Here is a 21741-nt window from a genome sequence, read left to right on the forward strand (position 1 = left end):
TCCTGATACAGAAAATCTGAGATAGATGGTGCATTTGCATCATGTATGGACACATTAGTGGGACACCTGTGCCCTGAGGGGTCCCCATCTAGAGCTAAAATTGCTCCTTCAGGAAGATCTCAGCTTCTTGCTTCTCACATCAGCCCTGTTATACAAAGCCTAAACAGCACAACTCACCGGCTGCCTTGGAACACGGGTTCTTGAATGGCCCGAGTCAGCTGGGAAGGTAAAACCTGGTTAAACCATAACTACTGTCCACAGCTTCAGCGGATCAATACAGGAATTAAGGGAAACTGGGAATTTGTCATGTATTTATTTAAAAATTACTAATCCTTCCCCTAGTCTTCCCAGTTCAGTGGGGTGTTTCATTTCAGAGGACTGTTACTCAACCTGGCAGCTTGAGTAAAACACCCGAGTCAGGTGTCAAGACCAGTGATACAGGTACAGGGCTTTCACAACAGGTTGGACTATGAAATCCCTTCACTCAGTTTCAGTCTTTGAGAGCCCCATCTCATGGCGCTGCCTCCGCGGTGGTTTTATGGTCCTTTCTCATCATGCTTCTTCTAAACAGGTCTTTATTTCAGAAATCCAGTGTGTATGGTCACTATGGGTCAAATAAGACCTGAAAGGAAGCTTTTCATATAGTTTCTCATGAAAAAATAAAAGGTGTTGCTGAGGATGCTTGTACATGGCTGTATGATACTCCATAGATAACATCAGTTTAAATAACAAGCCAGAATTACTGTGCTGGGTTTTTGTGAGGGGTTATGGCACAGATCAAGTAGCCTTGATCAAAGAGCTCAAAAAAAAACCCCAAAAAATCAGCAAATTAATTTGTAATTTTGCCACAGATGGAAATGCACTCCAGGAGAGGCAATCTGTCGCTCCATATGCACCAGTGAAATCAGTGTTACCAGCTCACCTGGGCTGGGACGGGGGCATTTATGCAAGTCCTTGGGTGGGAGCCACCGGGTAAGGTCTGGGTAAGCTCAGAGCAGCAATGCAAAGGTTGAAAATATTTTGCTGCCGTCTTCTTGAGTATGCAACTATTATCTGGAAAAAAAGAGTAAAAATAAAAATCAAGGTATCTCCCTTTGATGTGGTGTCTAAAAAGCACAAAGAGGGGCTGCGCACCAACACAATCCATGGTTGCTAAGGGGTGTCTGGGTCATTTTCAGCTTTTCTCAGCCCTATGAACTGGCACCCGCCGCCCTGGCTGGGCTCAGACCCGCAGCCTGTACAACCTTCACCGATGCTCTTGTGCTTCACGGTGCAGCAGCGTGGAGATGGCACCCGAAAAACCACCAGCGTAAGCAGCACCAGGAACATTTGGGGGTATTTTGATTCTGTTTTCTTTTAAATGGATTCCTTCCTATGCCCCTAAAACACATTCCTGAATAAATATGGTGTACCCAGAAGATACAGTATTGATGGAAGACAATTTTTTGCACTGTATGTGTTGCATATGTGGTATATAGTCAATATTGTGTGTTGGTGTTTTTACATTTATATAAAAGTATATGTCATGCAACTCTACTTAATTAACTTACACTGTTTAATGTGGACAGTACTGAAGAAATAAACTAAACAACGGTTGTATATTTTGCTCTTTTCCATAAGGAATTGAAAAAGCTTCAAGGATACAAGCAGACAACAGCCAAATAAACTGATTGAACATAAAAACCAGTGAAGTCTGACAGCAACTTATTTGCTAGGGCTGTGTTAACTTACTCATCAACAAGCTGCTTCCATCATCCACACCCCATGATTCACCCATTGCTTATCCCCAGACCACATCTCAATTTGCTGAAAGTTTAAGGGCACAAAAGTTGTGGAATCAGGTTTTGTGCGCTGAAACTCCCAAATGCTTGATTTCTAACTGGCCATGGCCACCCGCCTGCCTGGGAGGGTAAGACCCACAAAGCCAAGGAAACACATTGCTCTTGGATTTAGTTTAAAAACTCAGTTTTGAGCTGAAAGGTAATCATCACACTAGTGTGCTCACTTCATTATTTTAAAAAATTGTTAAAGTATTTTAGCAGCAACCAAAGAGCACAGATAAGAAAAAAAGAGGGTATTCAATACGTGCACGTATTACGAAACCTGGAAGTCAGACATGATACCAGGTATATCCAGGCTTACAGAAATGGGGAAAAATGCAAAATTATCAGCAACATAATTGTGGTGTGTTCCAACACACCACAACCAGGTGCTCCTGTGGATTTTGTGGGTCCCCACTACAGCCCGTGAGCACACAGAGCCAAGGTGGATGAGAACGCTGCCGGGTGTGCAGCTCCGGTGGCATTTCAGCCAGACTTCGCTAACACAGATTGGCAATGACCTACCCAGGCCTGCTCAAATACAAGCCTGCACAAACATGAGGTTGCAAACGGGTTTGGGGACAGGCTTCTTCCAACCTGTCATCCCTCACCCTTCCTTTGGGAGACCCAGACCCACCAGCTGAACCTCAAACAGCGCTCCAGAAGCACAAGGCTGAGCGCTTCTGACTCCAGCGGAAGAAAACATCAGAGCAAGTAGAGAAAGCCCACGGATAACCTCAGAAAGATGTTCCTGCATCCAAGCGCTGGCAACCACAAGTCATTGTAGGATGTGATGCTGTGTGGCACAGACCAGGATAACCAGACGCGCCTCCATGACAGAGACACACAGCATCTTTAATCCACCAGAGACCTCCCTAATGCACCATCCACCAGGACACTCCCTGCATCACAGCCAGGTGTTCTGGGTTATTTCTGCCCTTCACGGCCACTGGGCTTGGTTCAATCAGGCTCAAGCTTAACATTGTAGTTACACAAAACTACACCTCATTTCCCATCTTTTGTTTAACTTCCAATATTAAAGCAACTCTAAGGTATTACAGCAATTCTAAGGTACAATGAATCTCACCTGTTTCACCTCCTTCCCTGACAAAGCAGTTTCCAGCGAGAGACAGGCAGGTCGGGAGCAGCAGCACAGACTCATGGATGGGCTCCTCTGCCGTCAGGTTCACAATGATGCAGCCAGCGGGTGAGTAGCGGCTCCTGCCCACCACACACCAGGGCAGACTGCAACAGAGATGGATTCAGGATTGCCAGAGATGAAGGCAGCACATACCCCATGGCAACCTCCCCTTCCCCAGCACAATCCATCCCCCGGCACCTCCCCGTTTTCATGGCTTGCTCCCCAAAACTGCGGGAAGGGCTGAGGGAAGCGCCATAACCGAGCTGGGAAAACCTTGAGCAAGTCAAATCCACAGGCAAGGAGCAGTGGGAGCCCAAGGGGTGCTCTCCTCCATCCTCAGCAAACTAAAATAGATAGATAGATAGATAGATAGATAGATAGATAGATAGATAGATAGATAGATAGATAGATAAATACACTGTGACAGGGGCAGGGTGCTACTTGTGTGACAGTGCTGAAGTGCAGCCTCCGACGCACAAACAGCCTGAAGTGAGATCAGAAAAAGGGCATTTTGTTTTTAAACGCGGAGGCTCTGGTGCTTTCGGCAGCGGGAGCTGTGGGATTTCAGGCCGCTGCCGGCAGAGGTCGGCTCCGACACACCGCCATGAACACCCAGAAACACCCACGGGCCGGGACCAGCTCCCTTGGCCCCTAGGACAAGGTCCCTGCAGCGGGGACGCCGGAGCCTGGCCCAGGCAGGCAGCAGCCAGACGGCTCCCCAGGGGACGCGTGGGACAAGGTACGTGGGGGTTTGCGTTGGCACATCGCAGACAGACACACGGATTTTTCCTACGCGGCCTCACGGAAGAGGGAGCTGGCGGCTGAGCCGTCCCGGAGCTCCAGCGGCTCAAGGGCAGGTTTGTGTTACTCCAACTCACGCTGCTTTGAGGCTTTTCTTCCTCCAAGAACAATAAGACACCCTGAGCTTAAGATCTGAGAAGCAAGAATGAAAACATCTTTGCGAGAATTTGCAGAGTTTTAACTTCTTATGGTGTTATAAATAATTCAGGAAGGCAAGCAGCCTCTTCAAGGGAAAAATCTGCTTTATTTTCCACATACCACACGTGTTTATTTTTTTTTTTTTTAGTAGTAGTATCCTGCAGTAAATCCGGCTAACACGGGAATGATAAGGTTAGGAGTTAATGTAAGCTGAGCCCCGCAGGAAGCAGAGCTGCCTTTGCAGGGCTGGGAGCTGGGGGCAGCGTGGGGGAAACGGGCCAGAAACTCCCTTAAACATTAACACATAGCTGTGGATAGTCCAGCAGTACCTCTCATAAAATACCGGGGACAGACTGGAGAAAGACTAAGATTTTATGTTTTTTAAAAAACAAATCAGAAAACCTGCATTTTGATCTCTTGAAAGCGCCCTACATTTTCATTGTCATTACAATGAGGACAGGGCAGTGTCTAAGTATTCATGCAACCCCTGTTGTTTTGCCGTTTTTTAAAAGAAACTAACGTGGAAATCTGGCTATTTACATACCCACTGAAGGGGTGCCAAGCGCCTAACGAGCCCCATCCCCTCCCAGAGCAGCTCAGCCTCCAGGATGCCTTTGCTGGACACCAGCAAGTACTCGCAGGGCTCGGTCCTCGGCAACGTAAACCCTGACCTGGCCAGCGAGAGGAGAGCGGCCTCCTTCAGCGTGGAAAAGCTCACGGCCTGGCTGGACGGCGGCGCGGAGCAGACGCGGGTCCGGAGGGCGGTGGGTGAGTGAGCTGTGGCGCGGTCCCCAGCTGCAGGCTGGTACGGAGCATCCCCACGTCACTGCTGTTGCTGCTCCTTTGCACAGCGGGTTTTGCACTCCCAGGTTGTTCTGTTTATCGCCCATCTCTTAAAAAAAGCGGGAGTGAGGAGATGGGGTCCCATGTTAGTGTAAATCAACACAACTGAGGAACAAAGTCACCTCTGACACCCTGACTGGGGACAGTGCCTTACTCTGCAGTGTCACTATTTCCACTCAGTTCCCCTCCTCTTTTCCCAAACCCACCGCTTTTCAGAGTTAGACCTGACAGCCAGATCCAGTACCAGCAAAGTAAAACCTGCCTGCAGCCACCCTAAAAACTCCCAGCATCGGGATCCAGGACCCAGCCCTGGCTGCTCCTCCACGCAGGGCTCGGTGCCTCCCGCAGCCCTCCAGCCCCAGGAGAACCAACTCTGCTGTGTTGCTTTGCAGTCGAAGCTATCGAGAGCGACCCCATATTTAGCAGAGAAAATCAGTATTTCCAGAGCCAGAATGAGAGGTACGAAGCAGCCGTCAGAAAAGCTGTTCACCTCCAGAGAAAGATGCACGAGATGAGATGGACTGAGAATGGACCTGAACTCAAGTACATTTACAGGTGATTTTTATTTATTGGTTTAAATGCACAACTATTTTTTTTCTTAAAATTTTGTATGCCAAAAAGAAGCAGGTTTAGCAAAGGCTGGGAGAGGCCAGCAGTAGACAAATAAGGTTTTGATGCAAACCTGCCATGGGTTTTTCCTTTAGCAGCATGCAGGGGAAAAGGGAAAATGATGATACACAGCAGGAAACTTCTCACGGAGCAGCACATGGGTACGGTGTGACAGATGACAGCAGTTCACATCCTCAGTGTGACATATCCACTGCAGCAAGCTCCTTACCTGTGCTACCGCTCGCATACCACTCCCCAGCCTTTTTAAAACGCATAACCAGAATTTGAAGTGCTGCTGTTTCAGTTCCATTACTGACTTTCAGACAAAGATGACATTTCATTTATCTAGAAAATCTACATTGTATTAAAAAACCAACCAACCAAAAAAACCAAACACACACACCAAGACCTTAGTTTGTAGATAAATGGAATAAAATATTCCTCTCAATCCTTTCCTTAGAAGATTTCTGTAATACTTTGCATGGTGTTGAGCTCCACATTTTAATTGCTTGCCCCTCCTTCTTTCCCCATTTGCTAAATAATTTACTGGTGTGCTCTTGTTCAGTGCACACTGTTGATTTGGTGGGGTTACATACCCAGTGAGAAGGTTCAAGTTCAAAACTCATTCTAAAGGGCAACGCCTGCACCTCACAAATCACCACTGATGCTCAGCCACTTTCCAATATTTTGTCACACGGAAGATGATATTTTTTTATACTAAGCTCTTCACCGCCTACAGTGAATGGGACTGATAAAGGCAGAAATCTTCCATCAAAAAATAAAAAAAATCTCAGATTTTTAAAACCTAACAAAACTCAACCACCTGTCCCAGCTGGACTTGGTTTTACCAGACCTCTGATGCCAAGGGCCAGCCCTGCATGCAGCTTTTGTCCGGGTAGGACAACTCTTGTCTGGGGAACCACCAGGTGAGCACCAAGCTCCGCCTGACAGTCCTGGTGCTCCTGCTGCCAGACACACTGAATCACTCATACATTTAAAAACCAGCTTTTAAAAATCACAGTTAGAGTAACATTATTTCTGGATAGGCTGCCAAGGGTTCATTACATCTTTTTCTGTTCATCAAAGCGATTTCCCTTTAACTTTTTTGTTCGTATTTTTCCCCCAGTTTTTCAGTATGACATTTTCTCTCAGGGCCAATATAAAAGAAAGGTTGCAGCCATTTGTTCAGAATAAAAGGTGTCTGTCTAGGATGAGACAGTCACTAGAGCACTGCAGTAAAGCAATGTGCTAGCAGCCACACAAGCTACTGAGAACTGCGGAGCCACTTATTTTTAGGCGTGAGAGCACATGTACTTCTACCTATGAGGCAATTCAACCATATTCTGAGGAATCCCAGGAAGAGGGACTATATTCCTCATATTTTCTTAGAGTTTCTCTCTCTCTCACACACACACACACAAAAGCTTAAAACAAATGAGTTTCTGATTTGCACCATGGAAATTACTGTACCCAAGTCACCACACACAGCTTCTGGAATAGTGCTTTTTAGGATGTGTGCAGCCCTATCAGCTAGTGATGCCGAAGGACCTGACGAGACAATAGATCAGGTGTTACAAGGATGTATTCTAATTTTTCCACAAGAAAAAAACATCTCAAGTCAGACCAAGTCCCCATGAACCTCAGTATTGTTCACCGGCAGCAAACACCACAGCAACAAACCCAGCGTACCAAGGTATTTCCCCAGAACAGGAAAGTTCAGGAAATCCAGCTCTCAGATGCCAACATACCTAATTCAGTCTAATGTGCCCTCCAGTGAATTCCCAGGGTTTGGGGGTTTTAGGGTAGGGTGGTGGGATTTGTTAGCTCAGCCTTAAAATGTGAATCAAATCATCAGGAAAAAAAAAATCCTCTGAAGTAAAATAGATACAAAAGGCTCTCAAGCTATCATAGCCACAGGAGCTTTGGAGCTGGGCTGTGTTTTTAGGAGCTCAGCATCTGCTACTCAGAACAGATAATTCCTCCAAGAGCAAGTGAAATAATGAGCTTCAGCAAGCTGTGTTATGAAAGAGGGAACAAAAGCAGCTTGGAAGAGCACTTTTCCTGCAATACTGCGTTGGATAAGGTATGACAACAAATCAAAAGGCAACAGGTGGTTCTCTCTGGTGGCCACCGCAGTGTCACTGCCTCATTCTTCACACCTCTGGAACTTAATCCACACAAAAATACCCCTCGTGCCTTCTCACAGGGCGCTGTCAGGAGACGTCGCATTTCTCCTTCACCGTGTCTTCATGAGATGCATTTCGGTGCTGGGCTCCGACAAACAGATCGCCAAATGGATTCCTCCCGCCACCCAGTATCGGCTCATCGGGAGCTACGCCCAGACTGAACTGGGGCATGGTAAGGCTGCAAAGAAAACACAGCGTTTCTGTAGGACGAGGGGCTTTGGGATTCTCGAAGGAATTTGAGTTCAAGCTGTCTGTGCTTCATGGGGGCAGAGGTGGCCACTTGTGCGTTAGAGGTTGATGTCCTCAGTGTTTCCCTGCAAGCTGGAGATGCACTGGCCTTGGTTTTGCTCACGTAGAACAAAACAGAATGAGCAAGGCCAAAGCTCATGGTTAGAGAGCAGGCAGTGACCATTGGCGGAGGGGATCAGCTGGGCAGCTTACCCGAGTTTACAGCTGTCACCATGAAGCAGGCAGCTTGCCCAAGTTGACAGTGGTCACCATGAAGCAGGTAGCTTGCCCGAGTCAATGGTAGTCACCACGAAGCAGGCAGCTTGCCCGAGTCAATGGTAGTCACCATGAAGCAGACAGCTTGCCCAAATACCATGTGGCTTGAGAGACCTTTGCAGAAGATGGTGTGGGGTCACTGGGATAATTGTCCCACAGTTCTCGTCACAAGGGTAAACCACAAAAGCCTGGTAGTACCCACACCAGCCTCCAGCGATTCTCCACCCTCCCTAATCACCCTTGTGATACACCAGGAGATTTTTTATTTTATTTTTTCAAAGGTACTTATCTTCAGGGTTTGGAAACAACAGCAGTCTTTGATATCACTACACAGGAGTTCATACTGAACACACCAAAGATCTCTGCCATGAAGTGGTGGCCTGGAGACAGTAAGTACCACACACGGTATCTTGGTTTTCCTCATTTGCTTCCTTCAGGTACTCGCTCTGCCCCACTCAAGCTCTGTGTTTGAGGGCCCAGGTACTAGCAGAGAACTTCAGTAAGAGATGCACATATTGAGAGACAAGTGAGAGACAATTAAGAGACCAAAGGGTTTTGTACAAGTTCAAAGGCCAGAAGGGAGCCAACCACCATCTATCAAAAGCCCTTGGGTCACAGGGCTGGAGAACTTCGCCTCTGCAGGAATTAATCTTCTCTTCTTTGTAAATAATACTCAGACAACCAAAAACTACACGGAGATTATCAGCATCAAGGATCAGCATAAAGGAGTCAAGTCATCAGCCAGTCTTGGCATAAAGAATGCAAGTGGGAAATTCATGGCTCCCTTCAGGAAGGTATTTCACAGAAAATAGCTGGAGTTCCTCCAACAGCCACAGCACTTCCCACTCTCTCAGCACTGCTTGAACTTTAACTACTGTTATTTTTTCTTATCTGCTGATGCAAACTGTCCATCCAAGCTGCACTGACAGAGGCAGAAGGGTGATGCAATTTCTGAGACCCAAGAGTGGGCTCAGAATGCAGATTTAGGCTACCTCCAGCTTCCAGCAGCCGTGGGTCGCACCTACACCAACCTATATGTTACCGAGACCTAACACACAATTAGCACTGACCACTGTTAATTGTGGAATTGTTTGTGCTGTACCTTGTCTTAAGGGAATGGGGCTGTTTTTCCTCTTGCAGTGGGAAGGTCAGCGACCCACACCGTGGTCTTTGCTCAGCTGTACGTCCACGGGCAGTGCTACGGCGTGCATCCCTTCATCCTGCAGATACGCAGCCTTCAGGACCATTCCCTCTGCCCAGGTAAACGGCTCCAGGCATTGCAGCACTCGTGCAGGTGCTCTGACTAGTTTGGTTTTAAATGATTTTAGAGCACTGAGCCCAGGGGGAGTGAGCACAGAGAGTTATAATTGCCAAAACCAAACCAAGGCAGATACTCAAGGCATATCTATCATTAACCCAAACATCTTCATCTAAATTAAGATTTATTGCACTCTAAGCCCTCTTCTTAACCAGAAACCCGGGCTGTTCTGGCCACCTCTACATTAACACCTCAGTTCTGACCTCAACCAACATCACTAACAGGTGGATCACAGAAAAACCACGAGGCATTCAAATTTCATCCCTCAAGGCAAGATCACCCAGCCTGCTGCAAAATGGGGAGAAAAAAGTTCAAGTGGAAGTAAGCAGGCCATGTTTTCTCCCACTGCAGGCATAACCGCAGGAGACATCGGTCCCAAAATGAATTTTGAGCACACTGACAATGGTTATCTCATGCTGCAGAATGTGCGTGTCCCCAGGGAGAACATGCTGAACAAGTTTTGTGAGGTACGTACAGACTCACATCACCAGCACACCCATCATATTGTCATTACACAGCCAGAGACAACAGGGATCTGCCTGAATTTAGGACAAAAATCTACTTCTGAGGTGTCCGCAAGCCTCACTAGTTTTATCGGGGCAGAAGTTACCTGAATCCTAAATGAAACTCGATGTCAGGAATTCCACATTCAGAGGTTGGGGATCACGGGGCAGGCAGATCCTGAGTCAGAAGCAGTAAGAGTTTGTCTCTTCAAATGGGCATGTTTCACCCATCACTCACAAAAATATTTAGGTTTGCATTCAGCTAAGGGTTTTGATGTCCATTTTATTCTACGCATAGAGATTACACAACCATCCTAGTATTGAATTATTGAAGAAGGCAGCATCTAACGTCCTCTCTCTGCTCTAGGTTCAGCCGGATGGCACCTATATAAAACGGGGGTCGCCGAAGATCAATTATTTCACAATGACTACAGTGCGCATTTCCCTCATTTCAGACGAAGCTATACTGCCTCTAATGAAAGCCTGCACCATTGCCATCCGATACTCTGCGGTTCGCCGGCAGTCCAAGTTAAAGCCCGGGTAATGCCACGCAAGCCCGCAGCCTTGGGAAGGGGACCATCCACCACCTGCCCACACATCAGCCTGTATTTCTACTTCTCGTCTTATCTTTCAGCATATCACTGGCTTGTTTCCTGGCCCAGATAGGGCATTACAAACAGGCTTCCTCATTATTTACATTAACGAGCTTCAGTCAAAGTACAAGAGAATGTTTACAGTTCTTTCTGAGATAAGTTTCATAGTTCGAATAGCTCAGTGGGGTTCACACACGCAACTTATTTTTCTTATAACTGGCCTTCCCATATAATCTCATAACTCAGCAGATCCCAGACAAAGCATACATTCTTATTCCATAGCATCCTATCACTGAATGCAACATTTAAATACCTTCCAACATCCACACTTTACAACACTGAATTTTATTAGTCCGGTAAGAATCCCTGTAATTTTAAAATAGATACTTTCATTTGAATGGATTTCAAAATTTTCCACTTGAATCTCCTTTCAGAAGAAGATCCTAATGAGAACATAGTTTGGTTCAAACGCAAACCAAACACAAGAGCACAGCAGGCTGAACGATTGTAATAACCAGTTCCATCATTTGAAGCCCTAAGTGTACTAACCACAGCAAAAGTGGTAAAGAACATCCAAGAAAAGCTCAGAAAGCTTAAAATAATTTCGACTCTAATATTTTCAGAGAAATCTGTCTATGCCCAGGGCCACAAAGATCCAGTTTGAAAAGCAGAAGCTTCTCAGGGTGCAGAGCCACCGCTCCCCTATATCACCCAACAACTTGCTGTCCTTGAAGGTTTCATCCTGTCCCACCGTCCCAGCTCCCTCTCAGTGCCGACCGATCACAAGGAGCCTTTTCTGGTCCACCAACACCACAGAAAAATCACCTTTTTCCTAGTTGGGCTCGTTTCTCGAACTGCTCAGCAAGCTGGGCAGATTTGCTGCCATGGCATCAGCGCAGTCCTGTTCACACACTGCTTCTTGGTAACAAAAAACACCGTTTCCCATTATTCAATAGGTAAACCAATAGTAGCTGTGCCTGTGTCTGCACTTCCCCTACTTCATCAGCTGTCTTCCAACAGGGAGCAAGAAGCAAAAATCCTTGACTACCAGACTCAGCAAGAGAAATTGCTGCCCCAGCTGGCAGCAGCCTATGCCTTTCATTTCATCAACAAGTACCTGCAGGAGCTGCTCAACAGGGGGTACAGAGAGGTCCAGAAGAAGAATTTCGACAATCTGCCGGAGGTGAGCTGCAGCAGGATTAGAATCATAGAATCATTTCAGTTGAAAGAGACCCTCAGGATCATCAAGTCCAACCAGAACCCAACTGCAGCACTAACCCATGTCCCTAGGAACCTCATCTAAATGTCTTTTAAACCCCTCCAGGGATGGTGACTCCACCGCTGCCCCGGGCAGCCTGTTCCAATGCCCGACAACCCTTTCCATAAAGATTTTTTTCCTAATATCCAATCTAAACTTCCTCTGGCACAACTTGAGGCCATTTCCTCTTGCCCTATCACATACAGCACTTCTCAGCTCTAAATATCAAAGTATTTTAGCAAAAAGGACAAGCATTCCTCTCAGCACCAGAGAACTGGAGAAAGAGGAAGCACTCAGAGATCAAATGGTGTGTCCTAAGTGCACAGCCAGTCAGCAACAGCATTTGCTTTACCACCCCAAATTTTTCGTTTTGGGAGCTATTGCCGAGTGAAAAGTCCTTGAAAAGCACATCTGTTTGATAAAAACCTTGTTCCAAGCAGCTGGTGGTACAAAGCATTATTTCACAACTTCCTGTCCAAAAGCGCACGCAAATGTTTACTTCTGAGCCAAAACCAAAATCATGACTTTTTAGATAGAATGTCAGATTTTGTAACTGGAAGACTGAAATAAAAACACACTCTGAACAAGGGCAGCCAAAGCCACTGTTGGTTGAGAAAAGCCCCAAAATGCACAAACTGACCGCAGCGTGTCCAGCACGAGGGTGTGCAGCACACAAAGGAGGGTCCGACGGGGATTTCATGCCCAGAAATCGCACAAAATTCAAAAAGGACACTTATCCTGAGGATTGCTTGAGAACATTTTCACTATTAACGCTCTGCCTTTTTGTTTGTTTGAAACAGCTCCATGCATTTTCTTCGGGCTTCAAAGCCCTGGCGACCCAGTACTGCACTTCTGCAGTGGAGATTTGCCTCCGGGCGTGTGGGGGACACGGTTACTCCTTGCTGAGTGGACTCCCTTCCCTGTACACTAAAATACTCGCCTCTTGTATTTATGAAGGGGAAAACACCATTTTGCTCCTGCAAACTGCCAGGTAACAATTCAAATCTGTTCATCTAAAAGCCTGCCCCTTCATTTATTCAACTTCTACCACTTCTTCTCCAAAACCAGTAAAACCAGCTGCTCCTTTCTCACAGTACCTTCTAAAAATACAGCTTAGGACATAAACTATTCATGTCTTCTGTCTAACAGGCATGGAGGTGTGTGGGAATCAGATTATCTCTTCTGGTTTTGGTTTGGGGACATATGCAGGTGCTGTTCTGCATAACCTCCCTTTCTTCTTTGTCTAGTAGCACAGCAAAAGCATTGCTATGCAAGCTTTGCAGTTTACTTCTTAAGCAACCAATATAGCGTGATATTGGTAAAGTGAGGTTGATTCAGAGAAGGCAAAGTTGTTGGATACTGAAAGGGGATGAGTCATGCTCCAAGAACACCGCTTTGCTCTGAACACGCAGACTGATGATTATCCAGAGCAGGAGAAATACAAAGAAAGAAACCACAGCTGCTTGAACTTTTAATAATGTGTTTTTCCTAGAAGGAGAACACCAGTACACTTCCCAGGGACAGAGGTGCTGCCGTGTAGCTCTGTGCTCGCGTGCAGACACTCCCGCACTCAGTCAGATTCCTCTTGCAAGATAAACATAAGGTCAAGAGAAGTGCTGTAGCCTTTTACTTCCAGAACTGGTCAGTCCAGGTCATAGCAAAGGTGCCAAAGAAATAAGGGAGTAAGGAATGCTCCTTAGACACATGTTTAGCTCCAAGAAAGGGTCTCATGTTTGTTAACATAACAGGACTGTGTGTCAGGGGTGTCAACGGTGGTTTGGTCTTACCCTCTAAGACACCCAGAATGTTAAGACTCAGGCTGGCAAGTTGATGATGTATCTAACTACCATGTTGCCAAGGGCTAACAGCCACAGCAAGTTTCTTCCCAAAAGTCCATCACTACAGATTGCTGTAGCATTAAATAGGGTAGACAGGCTACCTGAAACCCATCACAGATCAGGTGAATAATATGCAAAACAAAAGGTTGTTACTTGTTGGAGTGCATCCTGTAGCACTGATGGGATGGGTCACACATGGCTGCTCCTCACCTGAGCCCACCTCACTCTTCGCTGCACGGGGATCACAGCCTTACCCTGCCCTGTTTCCCTCTTCCCAGGTTCTTGATCAAATGCTTCTCAGCAGCCAGCGCTGGGCAGCCCGTCCCGCCGTCCGTCATCTATCTGTCTGCTGAGAAAGCCGGGAACTGTCCAGCCAAGAACAAGCTGGATTTTCTCCGTCCAGATATTTACAGCGAGGCCTATCAACACGCAGCAGTCAGGTCAGTACGGAGGACGGGAGACGGGCTTTCTGTCTTTGACATCAGAAATGTGTTAAGAGCTCAGCTTCTTCCTTGCTTCAAAGGGAGGTAAAATAACATAAGTTACACAAGAATTGACACCATCTGCTCCCAAAAGAGAAAAGGAAGACTCACACATGATTAACAGCCACGTCAAATGTTCAATATGATGCTTTGACATTCAGAACATCAGAAGTTTTGAAGCCACGTGCTACCTAACAACCATATTCCATAGAGCTGATGGCACCATTTAAATAAACCCCAGAGCACATCACCAAGTTGCCATCCAACAAGAGCTTTAGGCCACTGGACTCTGTGCAATTCTATACAGAAAGTTAAGATTTCACATACCTGAGAAACCGATGTTTGTTTTCAATTAGCACCACAGCAAACACAGAGCCTCGCATTCTGTCCATAGCCTTTCACCTACTCAACACAAATAAAAATGGTACCATGAGTGGTCTCATTAGTGTTATGTGCACATTTATGGGTCACATAGGTGTCACCTCTGAAACGCAGGTAAACAGACAACTGTGCTGTGGCACAAATCAGTGTAAAAACTGCAATTCTTCTGAAAGCTTTGGTGTCAATGGGAGCAGGATTTGGATCCCTGTGTAGAAAAGCAGATACATAATGTAACATCGGTCTAAAATTATCACTGCTTTATTTTGTTTTGCAAACTCTCCTTACACATACACAACCCAAGAAGAACTCAGCAGACCCCTTGGTAAACTACCCTGGAAGCTGAGAATGCAGAAATCCTTCAGAACCGGGGTGCTCTGGGTGCTGCTCCCAATTTGTAATTAGATTTTGCATAATCTAAATTCGCTCATACTGAGTATAGACAACTTCGTATGTCAGAAATGCCATTTTGCCATACGATCACACACGAGTCTGAGTACGAAATGAGTGCATGTGGGCTGCTATATTCATACACAATATGCTTTTCCAATTTTCCAGACTCGTAAGCAGCACAGCAGCTAAACTACAGGACTTGATCCAGTCAGGAGTCAAAAAGCACGAGGCGTGGAACCAGTGCACGGTGCAGCTGGCACAGGCTGCGAAGGTGAGCAGAACTTACCTGCTGCTTTGCCGTTTGTCTTCGTGATACTATATGCGGTAGAAATGGCAGGATTAGCTTCAAATCTCAGCGCTGTTTGTTGTTTTCTGTTCAAATCAGAAAAGCCAAATAACAGGCACAAAAACCAGCTCCTAGTTCATACGGATTAGGCAACTGAAGTAGGATCAGCACAGCAGCGTTTGCTCCCCAAAACAGGGGTTAGTACAGAACTAAGCAAAAAAAATAGCAAGAGGAGACAAAAGCCCTAAATTTAAATGAAAACCACAACCACTGATACTTCAGCGTCTCCAAAGAACAAAATTCTATTTTTAATATACAATTAAGTGTTATTGCTCTATAATTATGGTGAAGGGCTTCCTTCCTTCCTAAACTGAGGAAAGGAAGACTTTGAAACAGAACCATGGCTTATTTTAACTTCATTCAGTTTTTAATGGGAAACATCTTGCTGTAATCTACAGTTTGGCCAGAGCCAACCCAAACTGAAAAGGACTTAGCAAGGAGCCCCAGACATACCAAACTGTGGTGACACCATCTCGGTGATCTCACCTCAATTAGATGAAGTCCTCAATGAGTCAAACTCTTCCTCAGCAACAGCCGAGATCCTTTCAAAACCATCAGAAGTGCTGATGCACTCATACTGGTAAACACGGTCACAATCCTTCAAAACAAGGGGCAAAGGGAGCAAAGACTGGACCTCACAGCAGCATTTTTGTGATCGTGCCTGCCGTGCGTCACCCCCCATTTTCAATCACACAGACTCAGTAGAAGCAGCAAGTATTCAATGCTGTAAGCTTGAAAAAGAGCGGGAAAACCATGTAACTGCCTCAAAAGAGATAGGACAGCCTCTATAAACAAAATGATGTTTTTAAAAATTACTTTAGCAATAATTGTTTAAGTGCAAATATAGTTTTAGTGGAATGAAACCGAAGCAAAATATTCCTATTCAGAGATTACCCCGGAAAAGGCTTTGACCAATGCTCCCCACACACAAGCCATTCCCTCCTGCACCCCCTCAAATGGGCGGCCAAGGTTTGTGGACTAAAGAGTTGGGGGAAGCCACATGTCAGAGGAGAAGCTGCAATCCAGCTCTCTCCAATGGGTAAGGAAGAGAACCTAGACATGGGACTAGTCAGAAATTAACTGTTTCCGAAGAGCCTAACACATGCAGAGTGGCTGTGGTGGTGTCAGTGGCAACTGTGCTGCTAAACTCTTCAGGAAATGGGCTCTGGGCACCCAAAGTTTCTTCGATACTTCAGGGAGAGGAAGAGTCACCCAAACCCCCTGGGTTTCCACCATAACTTTAAAACCTTGATAGCCTGCTACCTTCTTGAGGCACTTCTGTATTTACTTTTCACTCCACACCTCCCCGGGAGTCTCACCCACACAGCTGACACGGCAGCGACGTGAGCTGAGACCCGCCAGGTCTCGGCCGAGTGGCTCAGACACTGGGTACGGCTTTGCTGCAGACTCCACGCAGGGTAATTGCTGGAGAAGACACCCAGGTCCTCTGGCAGGTTCTGCCATCCGTGCTGGCCTCCTCACTGCTTGACCTTGTTGGCATGAAGAGCTGAATTTCAGGTGTGTGGTGCTTCCACCCCCAGCTGGGAGGAGAATGGTGCAGTGGGGAGTGAACCCACACAGGTACCACCATCCCCAACCACCCGCAGTGGTGTCAGCGTAACAGGAGTCACCCCACAAACAGGTGGAGTCACCCGGCTTCACATGCTCTGGACCTTAGCTAATATTTCCATAACTTAGCAGTTAGACGTTCTACTGGTGTTTACTTAAAACCACAAAAGCGAGAGGTAAGTTTGGTTGTTCTTCTGTGACAACAAACGTTTTTCAGAGCTGAAGCCTTACAGACACTGAGCCAAATGTACCATGAGCCCAATGTCTTCAACAAAGAGTTTTCTCCTGTTGGGGTCAATACAAGCACATTCCAATGTGTTTCCATCACACACAGTCTTTGGGGTATTCATCAGAAATATTCAGAATAAGCACTACCATGATTTCTGAAGTGGTTTTCTAGAGTTTACAAATACCACAGTGTTGACTGTTTACACCCCCAATTCTCTCCTCTACTGTTGCTGGAAGACATGAATGCAAAGGCCTGGTCAACCAGCAAACAAAGAATACAGACTGGAAAAGTTCCAGGGAAATGAAAAGGTTTTATATTCTTTGCAAGAACATTTGAGTCCCCTGACCTACTAAAAGTGTTTTGAGGTGCATTCACTGTTGATTGCGTTTGTTTTCCAGGCTCACTGCCACTACATCACAGTGAAGAACTTTGCAGAAACTGTGGAAAAACTCGAGACGGAGGCTGGCATCCAGAAGATTATGAAACATCTTTGTGACCTCTTTGCATTGCATGGGATCTTCTCAAACGCAGGAGTCTTCTTGCATGATGGATACATATCTGGAGCTCAAATGGACATGGTCACAGCGTCATACCTGGACCTCCTGGCTGTCATTCGGTGAGCTGCTCTAGTACGAGAGGAAATACATAGCTATTCAGTTTGTCCCTGTGATAGATATGAAATGGTGCTGCTGTACCTATGGCAACATCTCCAAAGTCAATTCACCTCGTTCAGTTTTTACTTTCATTGCCTGGCAGTGCTAGGAATTGATTGAAACATCTACATGGAGCTCGTTTGCACAGCAAAACAGACCTAAGTGTCCAGCTCCTCTGCAATCTCCAAATTAAAGTGCTGTAACGTGAAATCTGAAATGATAAATCAAGAAATCCTGAACACTTTCTGCCATTTGCAGTAGAGCAAAAGCAGAACACGCAGGCAGAGCAGCACTGGCAGGACGCAGCCACAGCAACCGATCACACACTCCAAAATCTGCTTAAGCCGCAGCTAACCCAGCCTACTCTGTTGCCATGGCTGAGTTGCAACTGGTACCCAAACAATCCTGCCCACAGCTAGTTCAGAGGCATCTGCTTGATACCATTGATTACTAACTATGTGAATTCTGAGACATGCTTAGGTTTTATTTACCCCGATACTCACAAAGGCTGTTTGACAAAGGGTTCATCTTTCACTACCCAGTGCTGTTTAAGAACAGATTGACTGACGGTGCAGAGAAGTGAGTTCTACCATATGTAAAAGTCTACTTAAGCCATGTGGAGAGAAACAAAAATGCACCATATCCAAGAGCAGAACAGGACTGAGCCAAACAGCATTTTCAGAACTGATTGCAGAATTCAAGTTAAGCAATAACCTTAACACAACCTTTTCAATACCCTAACACATCGTCTCTGGAATATATTGCAACTTCTCTGCGTTACTCCATGCCTTGTTAACAGGGTTCAAGAACAAGGCGGGTATTTATCTGGGCAATTAGAGTCAGTTATTTACAATTAGAAGAAAGGATACAAACACTTTGCAGTCTGTAGCAAAACCCCAGCCTTTCCCAAACGCCCAGACAGCCCTTCCCCAAAAGGAACTGGTGGACGCAAATGCCAACATCTGAGCAAACCGCTTTGCATCCCTGTACATCAGGTGTAGGTACAGCCAGCACCACTTATACACCCAGGACGACGGGAGGACAAGAGAAAGAAACCATCTCCTGCCAAGGGGAAGATGCTGTAGTTCCATACCTGTCCTTACGCCCTGTCTGCTGACTGCTGTCAGATTGGCCCCTGGGCTGGATGGGCCCTTGGTGCGGTTCAGGGTCACTTTGTTCTTCCAGACAGAGAGAGTAGAAGGCCTGGACACCCCAAGATGAGGGAACAGAAATGCTTAAGAGCAGATGAAGGTTGGAGAAAAGCAAAGCACTCCACATCTGTCTAGTAGCAACCTTATTCCATTTTGCAAGACAAACAGGTGCAGCATAAGAAAAAGAAAGCAACGACAAATGACAAAAACCGAAAGGAAGAATTGGCAGAGTCTGCTGAGAAAATATCTGACATGAGACTGACTCCTAAATTAGGGAATTAGGGACAGACCCCAGGTGATTACGAGACCCTGCAAATACCTGTTCAACAGTACAGATAACCCAGGCCATTAGTAGAACGCGCCTCTGAGGAGTCAAAACAAACAGGATTTTCCCCACAGTGCAGGCAAGGGGAAAACCGGCACAAGAGTTTTGTGCTGAGGAACCCGGACGACTGCTGTCAGGTTTGACTTATTTTCCCCCCTCACAAAGCAAATCTGTGTCAGTAACACGGACGCCATCCCTCTGCTCCTCAGGAAGGATGCTGTTCCGCTCGTGGATGCGTTTGACTTCACAGATAAGAGCTTGAACTCCGCGCTGGGCAGTTACGACGGGCAGGTTTACCAGCGGCTTTACGAGTGGGCTCAGAAGTCACCGACCAACACGCAGGTACGGGCGCCTTAGCCAGAGAATAAATGGTTTGCTTTCATTTTAACAAAAGCAATACAGATAAAAGAGCCTTTAATTCTTAGTATCTCACTCTCAACAATGACCTGTAATACACCAGTTATGCCACCTATAGTCTTAGCTCAGACATTTAACCTAACGATGAATTAATGTCTCCAGAGCTTGTACCCAGGAGCTGGACTGTCATGTGCCACCAATGTGGTTTTGGTTCTCGAACTTAGTTCACTGAGGTAACATTGTACAAAATAAGCTAAAACAAAGGTCTGTTTACATAGTTCACATGTTATGGAACAACACTAGATGGCTGCAAGAGCCACTAATTGCAGGGTATTTCCCATTCACTGGTACTTCCACTAGTGCAATACTTAATTTTTTAAATAATATGTTCAACCAGAAAGAGCGTAAACGTTAAACAAGGCAATTTCATCCTTCATGGTCTTTAGCACTTTACTTTCACTTCTTAATTCATCCATATTGTGGAGTAATATAAAATTCTGCACGATGCAAATAGCTATTGCTCTGTTTGAAAACTCATTTTGCCTTAAGTGAGATTTTTACTGTGGTAATCAGCAACCCTTTGAAATTCTACAGCTGAACACAAAATTTGCCTTCAGCAAACATTCAAGTTCAAGCATATTTTTTGAAATTAAATAGTATGCCATTCCATTTGGGATGAGTATCATGTACTGGTTATGGAGGACAGCACATACTACAGGGAAAGCGATCCTGCAGAACTGAAGCAGCTGGCCGGTTGGGTTGTTAAACAGTCTGGCTTTCTGCATTTCAGAGATCATTCTTAAGAAAAAATTACATCCTTTCCTTCTTAATTACCACCAATTCCCTTCCACATTCTCTTTCTGAACAGACGAACCCAGCCTATGAGAGGTATTTGAAGCCACTTCTTCACAACACGCTATCAAAATTATGAAGACCACGGGATCCAAGTGAACGCCACACATCTCCTCCTGCTCTTTGTGCGGCAGCACCTTCATGAAGCATCAGTAATGACTAATCAGAATTAATAATCAGTTGCCAGAAGTACGGAACAAGATTCTCAGCCAGCCGTTTGCATCTAATTAAACAGAAGCCAAGCAATGCTGAGTCGTAACCGCTGCTGTAAAGCAATCTGGTCAGAAATAGCCTTGGCTTTGCTGTTTTGCAACCTGAAGTGTCCTGATAGCATCAAAATGATGCCATTTGGCTTTCTTACTCTTTTTCTAAATCTACTACACGATGATTAAGGAAAAAACCACAAACAACACATTATGAGCTGCTCCTCAGTGTTATAACTGTGCAGTGCCTTCAAAACAAACCAAACACCAAAAAACCCCACTTTATTCAAAAACCCAAGGAAGGTCAAATTACGGTCCCTGGTTTCCTAGAACAACTTGATCAAGAAGTATATGAGAAAGTACATCTGTTTGGGCAATTAAAATCACTTTTAACTTGCTTAGCAGTGGACTGTTCCTGGCTAATGAAGATTCAGACAAAGCTGATGCCAACTCCAGGCTGCAGAATTTACTTTCCCATTAATAGAGCTGCTCGTAATGTCTTTCTATAAATCTTGGGCTCCAATAAAGCGCATTATTTGGAATACTGCTTCTCTAATTATTATACTTCATAATTATGGAAAGGGCAGGCTGATCCAGGCCAGCCATTAATTTGCTAGTAAATGAAGTGCTGCAAAGAACATCTTGTGATTATAATTCAATGCCAGTTAACACAGATATTTCTTACCACGTGTTGCAGGAGGGAAACAACCACTTCTCCTGAGCTTCACCAGGTCAGCTGTTCTTCCCCCCCTTGTAGGAAAATAAAGCTCTTACCACCTCTTATTACAGAAGTCAAAACTCCTACTATGTATGAAAAGGGGGAGACAAAAATATGACAAATACACCCCGAGACAGGCCCGAGTGAGAGATGGGATGGAATGCTCCCGCCTTCAAGAACCAGCAGCCACAACAGAAATCCAGACCCTCTGTTACAACCCCAAAGAGCCGTGGTCTGCACCGGCCTGACAGCAAAGCCGTGGTGGTACGGAACACGTGTGACAAGGACTTCACGGGAGAACACGATCCATTCATCACAACGGGCATCAGCTCTCTTATCCCAACAGCATCTGAGTTATGGCATAACCAGAAATCCTGCTAATAACTATGACAAAGTGCCCACGATAAGCAGAAATGGTCAATCAAAGTTGAGTAAAAATACAGAACCCAAGTGCCTTGACTTGAACATCATCAGAACAGCACTCCACGGCTAAAATTATGTAAAGTCACTAGATAAACCGCTGACAAACCAGA

At 45.7% G+C, this 21741-nt stretch overlaps 1 protein-coding gene across 3 annotated transcripts; it reads left to right on the plus strand.

Annotated features, from left to right (window-relative positions):
• The first annotated feature begins 3560 nt into the window (after positions 1-3560).
• On the plus strand, positions 3561-21063 carry ACOX2 (acyl-CoA oxidase 2). 3 transcript variants are annotated; one of them, XM_082059665.1, is made up of 15 exons: positions 3561-3700; positions 4491-4668; positions 5136-5298; positions 7559-7710; positions 8324-8431; positions 9183-9302; positions 9712-9827; positions 10231-10403; positions 11477-11639; positions 12515-12705; positions 13831-13992; positions 14971-15076; positions 17348-17565; positions 19288-19420; positions 20304-21063. In XM_082059665.1, the coding sequence occupies exons 2-15, from the start codon at positions 4509-4511 to the stop codon at positions 20364-20366; spliced, it is 2028 nt and encodes a 675-aa protein (XP_081915791.1). In that variant the 5' UTR covers positions 3561-3700; positions 4491-4508; the 3' UTR covers positions 20367-21063. The 3 variants fall into 3 exon arrangements, with proteins under 3 accessions (XP_081915791.1, XP_081915793.1, XP_081915792.1); XM_082059667.1 differs by having other exon boundaries at positions 3598-3700; positions 4496-4668; XM_082059666.1 differs by having other exon boundaries at positions 3695-3818.
• The last annotated feature ends 678 nt before the right edge of the window (positions 21064-21741 follow it).

This window comes from Streptopelia decaocto (assembly GCF_964273445.1).
Source record: "Streptopelia decaocto genome assembly, chromosome: 8".
NCBI lineage: Eukaryota > Metazoa > Chordata > Aves > Columbiformes > Columbidae > Streptopelia > Streptopelia decaocto.

Bases quoted from the DNA above. Each gene is read 5' to 3' on its own strand.
- ACOX2 (XM_082059665.1), top strand. From the start codon at position 4,509: ATGCCTTTGCTGGACACCAGCAAGTACTCGCAGGGCTCGGTCCTCGGC. The intron at 7,711-8,323 runs GTAAGGCTGCAA...ATTTTTTCAAAG, and splicing joins CCAGACTGAACTGGGGCATG to GTACTTATCTTCAGGGTTTG. The intron at 19,421-20,303 runs GTACGGGCGCCT...CTTTCTGAACAG, and splicing joins AGTCACCGACCAACACGCAG to ACGAACCCAGCCTATGAGAG.